Raw genomic sequence first — 17,338 nt, 5'->3', positions numbered from 1 at the left:
CGGGAGCGAGCCAGTGGCCCGGGAGTGGGCGGCGTTGCGCTTGGGTGTGTCCTCGGCGGCGGCGACAGCAGCAGGTGTTTCTTGGCCGGGGCCCCGGAAGCTCCACCTCCCCAGCGGCTCGAGCCGCCGCCGCCGCCGCCGCGCAGCCCCGGGTGAGATAAGCAGTTTGGACAAACACGGGGCGACGGTGGCATCAGCATGTGTCAGCCGAGGCGGAGCTGCGGGGCCCTGGCATGAAAGGTGAGCGCGCCGCGCCGGGCGGGGGCTGGGGGGTGGTCTTCGTAACCCGCCCCCCTACGCCCACCGCGCCGCGACCTCGTCCAAGTTCGCGGGTTCCGCGGGGGCGGCCGCCCACGGCTCCCGGGCAACTTCCCCCGGAGTGCGAGCGGCGATAAGAGCCCAGCGGGCGGGTAACCAAAGCCCCCCCTCCCGCCCGCACGGGTCGCGGCCGGGGCGGCCTGGCCCGGGGTGGGGACACAGGCCGCCGCGGGACTCGGGCTCGGTGGCCGCGTCCAGCGAGGGGCGTGTAAGTGCGTGCGGCCGTGGCGGGGGGGCAGTGGGAAGCTGGGGGGGGCTCTGGGCGAGCGGTCGGCACTCCGGAGCCGGGGCAAAAACTTTGCGGCGGCGGCGGGAGCGAGGGGGCGGCCGTGCACCCCGGCGGCAGGTGCTGGCGGCGGCTGGGGCAGGCGGGGGAGGGGGCGCCCGCGGCGGAGCTCGCCGGCGGGGGCCGCGCGGTTCGGTTTTTTGTCTTGCTCCCTTCCCCCTCCCCCTCGAAGCGGGGTAGACCGCGGGGAGGGCGGGGCTGCAGGCTCCCGGGTCTCCGACCCCCACGCCCTGCTTCCCAAGGGCGCGCCCGGGGCTCCGCTGCTTCTCTCCTCCCGCCTCTCCCCCAGCCCCTCCCCCCGCTGGATTGGTGCCCCTGCCCCTCCTCCTGCCGAAGATGGCTGCCCCAGCCTCGGAGGTGGGAGGGGGATTGCATCCGCCGCCCCCCACTCGCGCTGCCCTTTTCCCTCCCCAGCCCTTCCTGCTCCGCCTGGATGCGCCTCCCCGCCCCCAGCCCTCCCGGGCCCGCGGCCGCGCTGATGGGCGGCGAGTGGCCCGACCGAGTGGAGCCGATTCAATTACATTGCAGCACCAGAGACACCTCGTCGGCCGGCCGCCTCTCCGGCAGGCTAATTAAATTCCCTCCGTGGAGGCGGAGCGGGAGTTGGGCTGGCCCTCCGCAGCTCCGGGTGGGGACAAGGGGGCCACTTAGAAGTGTGCAGCGGAGGCTGCCGGCGCAGGACCTGGGAAGAAGGGGGTTCTTCGGGTTGGGGAGGGAAGAGATGCCTGGAGGCCCCCCTCCCCCGACTTGGTGGGTGTGGGGGCCCCTGGCCAGAGCGCCTGCCCCAAGTTTGGAGGGCCCTGTGCTGGGTGGGGAAGCACCTGCTGCCCCCAGCTGGGCTGGTGGCTACCAGCCCCGAGTGGAGTCGATTTGGCTGTTGTTTTGTAAACTAGCCTTTGTCTGCAAAGTGCACCTAAAATACATTAAAACCTTGTTAACCCCTGCGGTGCCTTATCTGGGGCCCACACAGGTTGGGGTTTGGAAACAAAAAGCAAGACCACCAGATGAAAAAAAGGGACTCCTTTTTGTGAAGGCGCCGGAACAAAGGGCCCCGGCTACTCTGGGTGGGAACCTCCCGGCCTAAGCGGATTTCTAGGAGGCGGGACAGTGGGCCTGCAGGTCCTGGTGGGGTGCTTGGCCTGCTTGGCCCACCAGCTCCTCTCCGCCTGGGCTTCTGGGCCCTCCTGGCCAAGGATGGGGGAGAGCAGGGTGTGGGAAACCTTTGGTGATGAGCCCGTGTCTGGATCTCCTATGGGGTTACTTAAGCTCCGGCATGTAAAAGTTGCTCACCCCGTGTTTACAGCCCCCCCACCCACCCACGGGGATGGCGGAACCTGAAGCCCAGGCTGCCGCCTGACTCAGCCGGGCCACGCCACAGGTGAGGGGCCCCTGGGCGCAGGCTCTGACTGGCAGGCTGCGAGTGTGTCATCCCGGCGGCCGCCTGCCGCCCCGAGGAGTCTCCACCCCGCCGGGCGGACCAGGAAGCCAGAGCAGCTGCACTGCTAGATCTGAGCGCCTGAATCAGCTCAGGCCTGACCCCTGGGTGAAGGGGGTGGGGAGGCGCCTGATGGCCGGTTCTGCGTTGGTCTTTGTCACTTGGTCACCACGGCGCAGCAAGGAAGGGGGAAGGTGGGGGCAGCTAGGGCCGGCCAGGTTTTGACACTTGGAGGGTTTCTTTTCGTAAACCTTGGGAGCCTGTGAGTCTGGAGCCGGTGAGGGGCTGGGGCTACGAGCAGGGTCAGCCCCACTTTGGGAGGGGAAGCTGGGAGGCCCATCCTGCTTCCAGGCAGCGGCCTATCTGTGGGGCCAGGCTCCAGACAAGGCCACAGGCTGGCCTCTGGTGCAGGCCCTGACCTGTTGGGGACAGCTTTCAGAATCCTGGCTTGTCAAAGTTGAAAAGGGTTTGTAGATTCCCAAGGTTGGTTTTCTAACATGGCTAGTGGCCTGGTCTCCCCAGACCCAGTGAAGCCATAGCGTCTGGGTTCCTGGCCCTAGACTAGAGGTTGCTTGAAGCACCCCCCCACACACACACCACCACCACCACACACACACCCCAGATCTAATATCCAGACCAGGGCTGAGAATCAGTCCCCTAATGGGTGGGCAAAGAGACTCAGAGGGACATGGGGGGCGACACCAGAGCTGACATCCAGAAGGGGATCTCTCTGGAGGCTCCAGGGGGCTTCGTAAAACCGTCCCCTCGGGCGGTTGTCTGGCTGCCAGTAACTTCCTTGTCCCTGGGAAGCCACCCAGAGAGCCTTGTATTTTCAAAGCAGAAGGCTCCTGCCCCTGGGTCAGCATCTCCCACCTGGGGCACAGGAGCGGCACCTACACAGCGCCACTCGGTGGCTGATCTGAGTCCTGCAACTCCAAACTTGAGCCCTCCCCAGCTCCAGTAGCTCCTAACTGCCCTTGACCCTTGGGCAGGTGGTGAGGCCCTCCCCTCCCTGCCCTGAGAAGGAGGGGCCGCTGTGCTCTGCGCCCCTACCTGACGGGTGGGTGCTGGTGGCTCCTACTTTTCCAGAAGAATGCAGGCGAGTGAGACCTGGCTGCTACCTCTCTCCTTGCCCCAGGGACTCGCAGGGGCTTGTGGAGTCAGCCAGCAAGGCCGGTTTTTCCTGGCCCCATCTGAAGGCTTGGAATTCCCAGCTTGGGTTACTCGAAGTCCACGCCGGGCTGGGGCTGGGTGGTAGCACGTTAATTATCGCTGTTACAGCAACACAGGGAGGCTCCAAACCACAGGGCTGCATCCAGCTGCCTGCCGCCCTTCCCCGGTGTGCCGGGGCAGCTGGTTGGGAACCTGCAGGGAGCTGTGGGGCGGGCGACATTTCAGCCAGGCCGCTGCGTCCGAGACCGTCCGTCTTGCTTTCATTTCTCCCTCTCTGGGAGTGCAGTGCAGGGCGGGGGTGGGGGGCATGCTGCCGGCCGCACTTCCCCACGCTGGCCCTTCTCCCAGCCGAGGCCACAGGCGGGAGGTGACGTTGCAGAGTGTTCCTGTCAATGAGAATTTATTGAACGTCTCCTGTGAACCAAGCCGGGGCTGGCTGCTGGGAGGTGTGGGGACAGATAACACGGGAGCGCGTCCAGAGCCGCCCTTTGCACGCCTGCCAAAACGCGCACTGGGGGCCTTTTAATCTGCTCTCTGCAGCTTCTCCCCTCCACCAGCCGCTCTGCTCTCCGCCTCTGCTCCGCGGGACCACACCACGCGGCCTCCGTGCTCGGCCCCTGTGTCTGCGCAGGCTGCCCCCTGCCTGGGATTCTCCAGGCAGCTCCAAACCACCCTGGGATCCCTGAGGGCCAGGCCCCTGCCGTGCTCTTCTTCATGCCTTAAGCCTGTTCCCAAGTGCAGAGGGGAAGCAGCTGTGGGGCCAGGGGAAGTGAAAGCAGCTCCGGGGAGGGTGAGGTGAGGTGGCCGGGGGAGGGATCTGCAGGCTTGTGAGCATCTATGCAAGAGAGAAGATCTGGTTGAACTTGAGACTCTGGGGGCTCCCGTGGGATTTGGGAATTTGGGGGAGTGACTTAGTTGAAGGAGGTTGGGGGAAGCAGGAAGCCTTCAGGTGTTGGGGCTCACTTTTGGCCGCACTTTGGAGTCGCCTAGGAAACTTTAAAACACCTGTGGCCAACAGAGCCCAGTCGCTAGAAGTGGGACCCGGACATCTGTATTTTATAAGCGCCCGCCCCCGCCCGCAGCCCAGGTGACCGCAGACCTAGCACGGAGCCAGGAGTGCTTTCCGCTGCCGGGGGAGCGGGAAAGGGACTTCTCCCCTTGGGGCGGGTGGACTGATGCTCTTTAGGGAGAGCGGGGGTCTTCCCGGGGAAACCAGAGTCTGTCCCTTTTGCCCCAGAGTTGGATGAGGCAACCCGGGGACCCGGAAGCCCTCGCCTGCCGGGGGGCGGGGGTACCCCGTCCCGGGGTTGTTGGATGGCTCTGGGCGCTGTGCTCACCTGGGATGAGGTCCTGAAGGTGACTGTCCTTACCTGGCCCCCCCGGGCGAGCATCACGCTGCTCCTGAGGGGCCTTGCATGCAGAGTTGCATGTGGATGGACCGCCAAGCCTTCCAGTCCTGGAACCGGTTCCTCCAGCGGGAGAACTTGACATGTGTGAGGAGTTGCACGTTGTAGGGGCGGGGGGTGGGGGCTGCCAGAGTCCGCCAGGTGTGGGGCATCCCTCCGGCTGTGTCCCGTCTGTACCGTGGGCTGCAGAGACCTCCCTCAGGCTGAGGGTTTAGGGGACACGGATGCCCCACATCCGGAGTGGCCAACAGCCCAGAGGAGCTGGCTACCTTGTAGGCGTGCAGGGAGCGCCCCGCGGGCATCTGCCAAGGGCATCTGCCAAGGGCACCGGCATCGTGTGATTCTGTGCACTTGACCTCTGGGTCTGTTTTCTCATCGGTAAAATGGGACGAACGGGGGCACCTGTGCCTTCAGACTGTTGGAGGTCAAACGCTTTCTCATGAAAAGCTCAGGGCGGTGCCTGGTGCAGAGGGTTCTTGGGTGCAGGTTTGTCCAAGAAAACACAGCACATCGCCGCCTTTTTGGGTGACCCCAGTATGCCTGGGGTTTTAGTTTGTGAAAACCTGAAAGCTCTGTTCGGCCTGGGCCTTGCCCGCCACATGTGGGAGGGGCTGCGGCCACTCCTCCCCACCCCCCACCCCCCAGATGCTGACCCTCCGGTGCCCTCCTGGAGTCTCACCTACTGGCTTCCACTCCCTCCCCCTCTTGAAACCATGGGCATCCCTCTTCTCAGCCGATTTAGGACCCCTCCCCCAGTGGCCTTTCCTGGGCTCAGATGGTGGGGTGTGGCCACAGGCAGCAATAAAAGGAATGGGTGAGCTTTTGGTCAGGGCGGTATCAAGGTCGGATAGGTGAAGCCGACCCAGAGGAAAGTCTGTGTGTCAGACTGAGCGGGACCAGGCGTCCAAGCGAGGTGGGCAGGGGCCTCCCTCATGCTGACCCCCCCGTGTTCTCCACTGGGCTGAGCCAGAGCTGGGGGCATCCACTGCTGTGCCACCCAGCCCGTGGTGGGAGGGGGGCATGCGGATGCCTTCGTGGGACAGGGGCCGTGTTGTCCTTGCGGAGGGCCTGGACTGTGAGGTAGGGATCATCCTCGTTTGACCATCGTCCAGGAGAAATGGGGGCCCTCCACGGGGGGGGGGGGGGGGCGGGCTGTGCCTGCCTGCCCGCTGGGAAGCAGGTTCTTGGTAGAGAAATTGCCAAGTGCATTATCTTTGCGTCTTTGTTACCATCTTACACGTGCTGAGGGCGGGACTGTTCATTCACTGGACAGGAAGATACAAAGTAGAATAAGTAAAGCTCTAGTTCTCAGCGGGACTCCTGCATCCGTGGAGCTGGGGGAGGGTGGGGGCTGTGTGATCGCTCCCTGCCACCTCCGGAGTGCGGGGGAGGTCCTGTGTCGCCTCCCCAGTAACTTGGGAGAAAACTAAGCTCAGACGGAATCAGTCCCCATGGAACGCTTGGCCCCTCCTTGGCCTCTGGTTCCCATTTGGGTAGATGGTCCCTTCCAGAGGCCACCTGATCACCACTGCTCGAGCTCCCTGGGGGATCAGGGGCATGGGCTGAGATCCTGTGGTTGAGATCAGGTGGATGTTTGGGACTTTCCCTTCTGGGCACGTAGACTTTGTGCATCGTGCAGTTTTTGCCTGTAAGGTCTTACAGGATTTTGCCTAACTGGAGGGCTCCCTTACTGGGGATGCCGGCCCCTGGGAGCCTGTTCCCTGGGCACAGGTGGTGCATTTTTAACCTGATAGTTGGTTTCCAGTGCCGGGACTGGCGGGGGTGGGGTGGGGGATGGGTGCGGGGAAGGGAAAGGTGAAGTGTAAAGATCTGACGTCTAGGCGTGGGGGCAGGATGCTGCTTCCGTCCACCACAGCACCCCAGAGCTCTGTTGACCCGCTTCTGGCTCAGCCAGCTCCCCTCTGCACCCCTCAGCCCTTGGCCCCCGAGGGGGCAAGAAACCCCTTCGTGTAGCCGACACCTGTCCCTCAGAGCCTTGTCGCCCCCCACCCCGGTGGGTCTCCGGGGCAGACTGGGCTGCTTCTCACCGTGTGACCCGGAAGAGCTGGAAAACCCCGAGGGTGAAGCCTGGTGCCTGTGAGAGCCTGTTCTGGGCCTCCGCGTCCTGCTTGGGTTTGCAGGAACCTTCCAGGTTCGCAGTTGCAGGCTTGGAGGGATTCATATTTAGGAGGTGAAGGATGCCTCAGGCCTGGACAGTTCGCTTCCCAGCACTTGCTGGAGGACAGCTGTGGACAGAAGGGGACCGGCCTGGCCTGTGGCAGGGTTCACCCTGGGGGCTCATGGCTCTTGGGGAACCTTTCCCCGGGGGCCCTGTTCAAGGTCCCATTCTGGCCACAAGGTAGTTGGATTTCTTGGGGGTGGGAAGGGGAGCATTTGCTGGTGTCTGGGCATGGCACGTGGGGCTGTGCAGATGGTAGATGAGCCCCGTAGGAAGTACCCTCGGAACTTTCCTTTGATGCCTCCTATTTTTTTGGCCCCTGGTGTGTAACATTGGGAACAGGTGTTAATTCTCGGGGCTCCCGTACGTCATAAAGCGTGCTGTGCCCTGGGGGTCTATGACCCTTGTTCGTGGATGCTGTACATACAGGGGGGCTTTGAACTTGGCACATCCCGTTACGGAATTCAGTAGGTATGTTTTCAGTAGGAGAGGGTCTGGTCTTCTCTTTTGACCGTGATGATAGTAGACCTTTTTACACACAAGCAAAAATCTTTTTTATAATTTGCGGCAGATGCTGGCTTTGAGCTAAGCAAGGCTCGCTTGGTGGTGACCCATGCCAGGATCACGGCCTCCTGTCTGATGGGCCCTCACCCCCACATCTGAGCATGTGGAGGGGTCAGCCTCTACCTGCCGAGTTGGGATGGAGTTAAGGTGTTGGTGACATCTGGGCTGAGGGTCCCGGCCACGTGCACAGCGAGCTCTAAGCTCCCACAGATACTATCCGCTGCCTGAGCCCAGGTAGTTTCGGACCTGGTGAGACACAGCCCTGTATCCAGCAGGCAAACCCGCCTGAGACAGTAGGGAGGGGTGGGGACTTGGGACAACTGCCCTTCCCAGGTTGATGGCTTTGGGTGGTTTTGACTTTATTTGAGAAATCTTCCTTTTGACTTGAAGTCTCCCATTTTCAACGTGGATTCATTCACTTTTAAGCAACATGGCTTGATATCAAGCCAAGTAAAGGCAGGTGGAGGGTCGGAGGAGGCCTGCTTCGCCTCTGCCCCTGCGCATCTCGTTCCCCCACCCCGTCCATCACTGATGGGGTAACTGAGGTTTGGATATGGCAGGGTCCTCCTGAGAAGTGGGATCGGAGCTAGACCTGGAACTGGTCCTCAGGCTAGTTCTCCAACAGTCCAGTCCCCTGCCTGAGCAAGGATGCGAGGCATCACTGTTTTCCCCATCAGGTCTGGTGGGCTGAGCCCCTGGGAGGGCGTGGCTGGTGTTCTTCCATCCCTGTTCTGTTGGGAGGACCTAACCAGTGTCCTTTGGGGTGAGACTGCAGCGGGAACCAAGCCTGCCTCCACGGGCACCTTTTGTCCACACCCACTCTGTTGGAGGGACAGCGCTCTGACATTCTCTGTCCCTCCCTCACCGGAGGGGTAAGGCAGGAGCCATTGAAATACCCGGACTTCCAGGCCCAAGGCCAACGGCAGTGAGGGAGCAGGCGGTGGGGTCTAGGCTGGCCAGGAAGTGGCCCCTGCTTCCTCTTCCCACTGCTTCTCAATGTCTGTCTCCCCCTGCCCTCCTGGTCTGTTTCCTCACCTGCTGCTCCATGGAAAGGTGGGGAGTTTCAGTGACCACTTCCTGGCGGGGTTGCATTTCTTGCCTTGGAGACCTCTCCTCTCCATCGGACCCCTTGGACCCCCACCCGCTTCCTGCACCCCGTGCCTCTGGGAGTCCACTGAAAGGGTCCCAGACCTGGCTTGTCACCTGGACCCTGAGGCGGCCCCAGGGTGGATGCCCTCCGGCCAGGAGCTGTGGGGAGGTGGGGGTCCCACAGTCAGATCCTCCTTCTCGCTCCCGGCTTGTATGTCAAGTGGAAACCGGGTCTGGTGGGTGCTGTCCTAGGACTGGGGTCTGCCGAAAACGAGGTGACCCCAGGGGGTGGCCCTCCTGGAATCTTTCCACCTTGATTCCCAGCATAGCAGCAAGGGAGAGGGTTCCAGCTGCTCTGCATGCAGCCCTGGATGAGGGCGCACTCTCTTCCCCGCCTCCATTTGCCCCTGTGTACAGTGGGCGGAAGAGGCAAGGCCTCTGGGGATCATTTGCGGTGGGAGAGTCTCTGGCCCTGAGACTCCCGATAGCCATCCACCTCCAGGAGGCAGCGATGTGCAGAAACCGCTGGCATGGGGTGGGCCGAATCAGCCTGGCTGGGGGCATCCCTAGCTCTCGCTCCGGCTCTGCCCTGCGGTGTGACTCTGGGGGGCCTCCCTGCCAGCTGGGGTCTGTTCACAGAGTTACTCTGATGTTCCGGGCAAAGCGGTCCGTGCGTCCACGGCGGCCCTGAGGACCGTCCGCGTCGTTGGGGAACGCCTCCCCGGGTCCCAGACTCGGGGCTGCAGCCTGACCCTGTCTCTTGGCCTTCTCTTGCTTCTCCCCGTGCTGTGGTTGCTGCCTCTCCCGCGCCCTCAGGACGGCTGCCCCCCACCCCCCGCCCCTGCTGTTCATCTGTCCTCCTCTGTCTGTCCAGCTTCTGTAGACGCAGCCGCCGCTCAGAGTGATGACGCTGTCGAATGTCCCCGCCGCCTGCTGCCTTCCTGCTGTCCTTTCCCTCCACCCGTGGCCTCGGGCGGTCCCCATCGTCGGCAGCCTTCCATCTCAACCCCTAGACTGTCCTTGGCCAGCTCTGGCATTGGGGGGGCTCCTCGGGATGCCACCCCACACCTGCTCTGCGTTCCACCCGTCGCTCCCGCTGGGAGAGGGCATCCCTCCCGGGAACCTCTCAGGCCCCCCGGCCCCCGTGGCCCACACCTGTTAAGCTGTTACCGGGTGCGTGGGCCTGTAGTGATGGGCGTAGGGGTCTCTCTTGAACGTTTCTCTCTCTTGTTTTCCTTAGAGCTTGGATTTGGTCTCCCCGAGGGCCTCCCACTGTCAAGCACCGCTCGCGGTGTGAGCATTGCGTGGCCTGGGTTGGACCCCGCTCCGGGTTCACAGCGGCTGTCAGCTGACCCTGGAAATTGGCTTTGGATAGGGGTGGGCTCCACGCTCGTTGACTGTTTCTGGGGGACCCTCTCCGCGGCTCTGAGGCTCCTGTCTTGGGCTCCCTGGTGCCTTGATGCTGCTGAGTGACAGGTCCGCGCGGGGGAGGGTGGCCGCCGCATGGTAGAGGGAGCTGCCTCCTTACTCATTTCCGGCCTGGCCGTGGTCTCCTGTGGACACGCAGGCCGGCCTCACTCTGCCCCTGCCCCTCCTCGCTCCCTCCCTCCGTTCCCTGCCCTTCTCCCTGATTCCAGGTCAGGACCCAGGACGTCTGCTGGGGCCTTTCCCTGCTCCAGCGGCCAGGCCCGCCGTGGCTTTGGCCAGCACCTGCCGCCATAGTCTTGGGGAGCAAGTCCTCTTCTGGGACTCGGCACAAGCAAGCGGCCCCGGTCCCTTAGCAGCCTCCAACCTGAGGGGCTGTCCTCAGTCGAGAAAGGACATGAGGCCTAAGCAGGCCACCCTGGGCACCGGGAGCAGGAAGGCCTTCCCGACTCTCCCGCCCCCCACCCCCAAGAAAAATTGCTTCATGCGAGTGAGCTAGGAACACGCCAACGGCAAATATAATAATGAATTTATTATGAAGCTTCTCGGGCTCCCAGGATCACGTGGCACCCCACACCGCCGCCACCCGCCCGGTCTCCGCGGCGGGGTCACCCTGGCCTTGTCAGGGCAGCAGGGACACCGCCTTTGAGGGGCACGGGGGTCACCGAGTGGAAGGCGCGCAGGGGGAGGGTCCTGAGCCCAGGGACGTGCTGTATTTGCTCATAAACATTTCTCTCCGTGGTAATGAAGATTCACCAGGGGGGTGAGGGCGAGAATCCCAGTCCAGACTGCGCACGCTGGGCTGCCCAGGGAGGCCCCCGCCGGGCCGGCCCCGCGGGGTATAATTACTCCGGGGTAGGGGGGGCCGCTGTGGGGGAAGGGGCGGACGGGTGCTTGAACCGGGAGCCAGCAGAAAATTCATCTCAGCCATTAGCTTGTAATTAGAGAGCATGGAGGGAGCAGGCCCGAGGTCTGGTACCGGGCAGAACCCATGAAAGGAAGCGGTAATTACAGGGTCTGCGGGAGGCCGGTGGGAGGCCCGTGTGCTGATGAATACGACAGGAGGGAGGGGGCCGGGACCACAGTTCACGGCGTGTTGGTCCCCCCCCCCCCCCATTTAAATCCTGCTGATCAGAGCATGGGGCTCGTTCTGGAGAACCAGGACAAGGGGGGTTTCTGGAGAGCAGGGAACTGCAGCGGCCCTGACCGCGGGGCCTTTTGCCTTTTTTTTTTTTTTTTTTTTTTAAAGCTTTGTGCTGCTTCTGGCCACATTAGAAGCAGAGGCAGAAGAGGAAAAGTATTGATTAAAGACGCCACCTTGGGGAGGAGGAGCCGCGGGAGTGGCGAGCCCCGGGAAGGGGGCAGGGCAGTGGGTTCTGGGCTCCCGCGCCGGCCCCGGGTGGGGGGCCCCGGGGACATCCTGGCCTCTCCACAAGGGGGCTCAGGAATGGTGGGATCTCACCTCCAGGCTTCTGTCCATGGTGGCTTTTTGCCCTGGGGAGGCTGCGTGGGCGGCCAGTGGTGGCAGGAGTCCCGGCCCGAGGAGCTGACCGTGATGTAGATGAGCAGCCAGGAGGCCACCCGCCCCGAGTCGCACTGAGTCGCACGTGGCGGGAGAGCTGGAGGGCGCGGTGCGGAGGGAGCCCGCGCTGCCCCCGGCCCCCCGGCTCTCATCCATCACCGGCCTCCACGCGCGGAGCTTATTCCCAGCTGTTAGGGTAATGAATTTACATGAGCTGATAATGTAGACAAGAATTCAGTCAACGGCCAGGAGCACAGAAGTTAATAAATACCTTCTCTGATGAGGGCACGGGGAGCAGGTGCCCCCTGTTCCCCTGGGGCCTCCTGAGGGTGCGGGGGCCACCCCAAGGTCCCGTCTCCCCTCAGCCCACCCCTGTGGGCTCCGCGGTCGTGGCAGCACCCGCCGCGGACTCGGCCAGAGGGCACGTGCGTGGGGGAGACCCAGGCCCACCTCTGCTTCCCGGGGCAGGGCTTGGGGGAGCAAGGGGGACCCCACCCGAGGCTGCGTCGAGTCATAGTGGGTCCGGGGTGACCCTTTGCCAGGCGTCGGGGTCCTGTGAGCTTGGCCTGTGGCGCTCCATCATGGGTGCCGGGAACTGCCATCCGGGCGGCTGGTGGCCCCCAGCCCGCCCTCCGGGTTTGCAGGCTGCGGGAGTGCTGCTAATTTTAGCTCCGTAATGAAGTGGCTGGGTGCAGATTCTATTTTAAGTGACCTGACAGCCGCAGCAGCTTTCCTGGTGTGCAGCGCCCCTGGAGCCCACAGCCGACACCGCGGCAGAGACGGCGGCTTTGGGGGACCCCCAGGAACCCAGAGGGCTCTGGCCAGAGCCCAGGGAGCTGGTGCTGGGCTTCGTTTGAGGGGAGACTTAGGCGGGAGGGGAGGTTACTCGGGGCCAGCAGGAGTGTGACCGTGACGTTCACAGCATAGCTGATCCGTAAAGACCCTCGTCACCAGGCCAGGTTGGGGAGCAGTAGGTAAGGCTTTGGGTTTGAGTTCCAGCAGGGGAGGCCCTGGCCCGAGGGGTGTCCTTGGGGCCTCTGTCGGCGGCCAGCTTCACGCTGCTGAGTGTCCGTCTCTTTGACCCTGCCCCCCTTGCCCATTTACTTACTAAGATGTCACGTGTTAGAGAACGCACACACACGAGCAGGGGGAGAGGGAGAAGCAGACTCCCCGCTGACAGGGAGCCCACATGGGGCTCTATCCCAGGACCCCAAGACCATGACCTGAGCCGAAGGCAAACTCTTGAACCAGCTGAGCCACACAGGTGCCCCCGTGGTCCCCCCTGCTCTGTGAAAGCCTGGTTGAGTGCAGGGAAGTTACGGCGTAGACACAAGGACAGAAGTGAGACCTTTGTTCCTTTTGCTGCCACTCGGGGAAGACACCCGCCCACACCGTAAGGGGTCTGTGATCCTTGGGGTCTGGCCTGGGACTTGCCCTTTGCCACCCTGGCCAGCACTGTCAGCTGGCAGCCACAGCAGGTCTGCCCAGGTCACCAGCTGGCCGGCCTGTCACATGGCCACTAGGCAGTGGCTTCCCACCAGCTCCTGGGCCTTGGGGACTGGTCGCTGCGAGGTGCGGTGACCACATCGCCTCCCTCCCTTCTCAGCTCCGTGTGCGCTGTGGGCAGGAGGGGTCTGCGTCAGGGCCCTGGCCACTTTCGCATAAACAGGGTTTTTGTTGTGGTAATCTCAGCCCTGCTGTTGGCCTTCTGGCGGGCCCGGCATCCGAGGCTTTCCTGCCCCATCTGTAAAACGGGCACACTGGCACCTGTCTCACAGAATTGGGGATTACAGAGAGGCGGCTGGCTCTCTAAGGAATGAGGAGACAGGGAGCGTGTGGTTGATGGAGACCGTGGGTAAAGGCAATAGAGTATTTGGAGATGATCGAACTTTTCGGGCTCCAGGAAGGCTGTGGTCCAGCTGACAGCGGGGGCAGTGGTCTCATCCGAAGGCTCGGCCGGGCTAGGGTTGGGACAAGGCTCTGTCTGGAGATGGCAGGAAAGTTGGGACTGTCCCTGGCCTCTTGAGGAGCTCTGCTGAGGTGAGGCGAGACAGCGGCCACCGTGCCTCTGACGGCCTCTTCTTGGAAGTCACGCTGTTGCTTCTGCCCTGCTCTGTTCATCAGAAGTGAGTCCGTAAGTCTGGCCCCTGTCGGGGCAAGAGAGCTCCTCTCCGTCCCTGGGCTTGAGGAACGAAGATTTGGTGGGTGTGTTTTTAAGACCCTATGGTGACCCATATTTCAGCCGTGCATGTGCGTGCTCGTCCGTCTGTTCCTGGTCGAGCGTCCTGTTGAGGCCTCGGAGCGGGCAGTGGTGAGGGTGCGCAGGGATGCCGTGTGGGGCCTGGAGATGGGGTGCAAGTGCTGGGCGTGGAGCCAGCCTGTGTGGCCTTGCGCCGTGCGTGTGACCAGGACTGGACTGTGGACAGCTCCTGGCCTGTGTGTCTCCCCCTCCCCTCCGCAGTGCTCTGCTGGCCTCCCCCAGGCCTGTGCTGAGGCATCTGGGGAGGTGACCCAGCCACGCCTAACTGATGTCCCCTGTGGGAGAGAGCCCAGGGTCTCTCCTGAGGCAGCTTGGCTCCCGGCTGCCCTTTGTAGCCACGCCTTCCCCTGAGCGTTTGGCCTGGACCGGTGGGCCTCAACCCCGTGTCCGTTTCACCACGTGGTGTCCCCGAGCACTGTCTGCCTCCCCCACACCCCACCCCACCCCGGAACAACCGTCGCTGCCCTGGCTGTGGGTGCTCAGCGCGCCCTGGAGGACTTCTGGGCCACCCGCGTCAGCTCCTGCGGCTTGCCGGGCCGCGGGGGGCCATGGGGGCCATGGGGGCCGCCCCCAGCAGCTCGTGGGCTTGTGACCCCACATCGCCCGGGGCAGGCAGCCCAGTTCCAGAAGCGTGTGTCCTGGTTTGCCGAGGCCGGCCGGGGTGGCCGCCATCCGGACCCGTGTTTCTGCCCCTCCGGGGGCTGGTGGTTCCATCAGCGGCCCCTGGTGTGCGCCAGGCACAGGCCAAAGCCCTTTGTGTGAATTAGTTCCTTGAAGCCTGTCTAGGTGAACACGCAAGGTAGACTTTGTCCTTAACTGCATTTCCCAGACGAGGAGACAGGCCCAGAGAGGCTGTGACTTGCCTGAGGTCACATGGCTTTGAGGCTGCAGAGTGGGATTCGCGGCTCAGGTACCTGGTCACCAAGGGATGCTAAGCTTGACCTTCGGACCCCCACTTCCTCACTCTGTGACCTTGGCCACCGCGGGAGGAGGAGAGGGTGCTGGTTGTGGCCTGGGGCCGCACTCCCGGAGCGCCAGCTTCCGTCCTGCTCAGAAGCAAGGGCCTCTAGGGCCTGGCCCAGTGCTGATTTGACCAGGAATGACCCGGGCCTGAGACCTGCGTTTTCTGGCCATCAGCCTGCTGGGGAAGGGACCCCCTCCCACACCCCCTGGATTCTCGGGTTTCTCTCCTGGGGTTCACCCCCTGCCCCCGCTGTTCCAGAAGGAGGACGTATGGGTGTATGGGTCAGCCGGGGGTTGGCGCGGTCTCAGCCGCTCAGTGGAGCTGCCCGGTGTGGCGGCCTGGTGGGGTCCTTTGTTTCCCAGCACAAGCCCTCACCCTCAGCCTAAACCCCCGCCCCCGAGGATGGCTCTTTCTGCCTCGCCTGGTGCTCTGGGACTCAGGCTTAAGAACGTGTGCATGCGGACCCACTGCCTCTCCTGGCTAGTTTGGGGAGGGGGGCAGCAGGTCGGCACCTGACCCCCTGCCTGACCTCCTGGGGGGCTCCCCCTTCTCGCCTGCTGGCCCACGGAGCTGGATGTGGAAGCCGCTTCCAGTTAGACTCTTTTAGGCTCAGCGCAGAACCCAGGGGGGCTCTGGGGGCCCCAGAGAGCCTCTTGGGGTGTGGGCTGCTGCCCGGGGGCGCTCCTTGCTGCCACCCTGCGAGTAGAGTGTGTTCTTTGCCCTGTCGTGTTGCGTGCTCCATCACCCGCGACTCCCGGGACCCTTCCCGGATGCCCGCCCCTCCTGGGTGTCCGTCTGGGGGTTTGGAAGTCGATTTGCTTCTCCCTTCACATGACCCGTGGCCCCTGCCCGCCGCAAGGCCATCGGGCTTGATTTATGCCCCTGGGACGCGCCCGCGGCCAGGGCGGGGAGCGGGGCCGGGCCACGCAGGTGGCCCCGAGAGGGCAGGGATGTTGATGGAAAGCTTCTTTATGGCGCGACGCCCTCGGCTGCCTGACGGCGCTGGGCCTTTATTGATCGGGCTCTCGGGAGGCTGGTCAGCCGCCTCGTTGGCACTTGGACAGGACAGGGAAGGCCTGTAGGAAGATGGCTGTGTGTGTCCCCCGCCCATGGCACCTGGTGTCCCCCTGGCGGGCAGCAGCTCCTCCGTCAGTGAGGCCTGAACCCGGCCCCCACCGGCAGGGCGGGCTCCCCTCGATGGGTTCGATCTGCAGGCAGGGTGTACGGGGCGGCCGCGTTCTCCCCCGCCATGGCTGGCACAGCTGCCCGTGGGGCCGTTCCCTGAGGCACCTGCGTCCGTAGGGACTTGCCAGCATCCCTGGCTGGCCTCCCCGGGGCAGAACCCAAGTCTGTTTTCTCTAGAACGGGGGCAGGAGCAGGGCCGGCCTCCCCTGTGGGGGTGGGAGGGAGGGGCTGGGGTGGCCGGTGCAGAAACCTTAGTGGGGAGTAGCTCTGCGGCTGTCTTCCGTCCCGCTGCTGGGGCCTCTGCCTCCCGCCCGGTCCTTGTCGCCGTGAGGACACCAGCCCACACCTTGTCGCCCCTCCCGCATGTGGCCGGAGATGCCGTCTGGCGTCCGTGGTCACGGGGTGCTGTGTGCACTTGAGGCTCTGGCTGTGGGTCGGCGGGGCAGGGGTCCCTGCTCTCTCTGCGCCGCTGCCTGTCCTCTGTCTCGCCTGTCCTGCCGGGGCCACCCGCGTCTGCCCCCGTCCCTGTCCCTGCATGCTGCTTGCTGGTGCCCCGCGGACCCCCCGCTCTGGTGCTGGGCCCTCCTGCTCTCTGGGTGACCTCTGGTTCTTCTTTTCCTGTTTCAGGCATGAGCCATGAGCCCAAGTCCCCTTCACTAGGGATGCTTTCCACCGCGACCAGGACCACCGCCACCGTCAGCCCCCTCACCCCCTCGCCGCTCAATGGCGCCCTGGTGCCCAGCGGCAGCCCCGCCAGCAGCAGCACGCTGTCGGCCCAGGCCGCGCCGTCCTCCAGCTTTGCCGCCGCGCTGCGCAAGCTCGCCAAACAGGCGGAGGAGCCCAGAGGTAAGAGGCGCGCCCGCCGGGCTGCAGCCCGAGGGGGGGACAGCGAGCGCAGCCCCCTCCTCCCGGGCCTCGTGGGCTCCTGGGGGGAGCAGGTGAGCGCGGCCGAGAGCCGGCCGTACCCCGCCACCGGGAGCCGCGCTCACAGGACCCCCGCGCCCGCCCCCCCGCCGCTCTCGGGTCTGCCACGCTGCTTGGTTCCGGTCAGACCCTCCGGGACCCCCGCCCGGCCCTGGTTCCTGTGCTTTGCTTCTGCCTCTCTGCCGCCTTTGTCTGGCCTCGGCCCCGGGAGCCGCCGCGGGGGCGGCCACGGTCTCCAGAAACCTGTTGGTCTCAGAGTTGGGGGGGAGTCTTTGGGACAGCGCCCCCCCATGACTACCTACCTCCCTAAGGCAGGGATCACGTGCTGGCGTGGATGGGTGTCCCCCCGAGGTTCGGAGCCCTGGCTTCTGGGGTCACTCGGGCAGTGACGTGCTGTGTGGCTTTAGGCGAATACTGACCCTCTCTGTGGTTTGGTCTTGATTTGGGGGCTCTCGGGGTCCCCAGCTTCAGGTGCTCGTGGGGACCACTACCCAGGTGCCCATGTTAGTCCGGGTCATGGGCCGCTGGTTGGACATTGGGGGTAGGAGGCAGTTTGCCTGGGGCCGCCGGGACACCCCGGCCGATCTCCGGACTTGCTGCTTGGACTT

The 17,338-nt window shown here is 64.2% G+C and overlaps 2 protein-coding genes across 6 annotated transcripts in view; one reads left to right on the top strand and one right to left on the bottom strand.

The window, feature by feature from the left end:
• The window catches only part of GSE1 (Gse1 coiled-coil protein), a 387,275-nt gene that overhangs the window by 336,738 nt on the left and 33,199 nt on the right, over positions 1-17,338 (top strand). For 4 of the 5 annotated variants that reach the window (XM_059150769.1, XM_059150770.1, XM_059150771.1 and 1 more), the window contains exon 3: positions 16,434-16,652. The exons of the other annotated variant lie outside the window; for it this stretch is intronic. In XM_059150769.1, the coding sequence (XP_059006752.1) occupies positions 16,434-16,652 (219 nt within the window). The remainder of the gene's footprint in view (positions 1-16,433; positions 16,653-17,338) is intronic. 5 annotated transcript variants of the gene reach the window in all.
• Positions 10,426-11,580, bottom strand: LOC131817443 (collagen alpha-1(XVII) chain-like). The gene is made up of 2 exons (XM_059150775.1): positions 11,338-11,580; positions 10,426-10,743 (listed from the first exon to the last, which is right to left on the bottom strand). Exons 1-2 carry the CDS (start codon positions 11,551-11,553, stop codon positions 10,537-10,539), a joined length of 423 nt encoding a protein of 140 aa, XP_059006758.1. The 5' UTR covers positions 11,554-11,580; the 3' UTR covers positions 10,426-10,536.

This window comes from Mustela lutreola, chromosome 16 (genome assembly GCF_030435805.1).
Source record: "Mustela lutreola isolate mMusLut2 chromosome 16, mMusLut2.pri, whole genome shotgun sequence".
Classification (NCBI taxonomy): Eukaryota; Metazoa; Chordata; class Mammalia; order Carnivora; family Mustelidae; genus Mustela; species Mustela lutreola.
The sequence above is the reverse complement of the archived record's forward strand: the minus strand, read 5'-3'. Positions and strand labels throughout refer to the sequence as shown.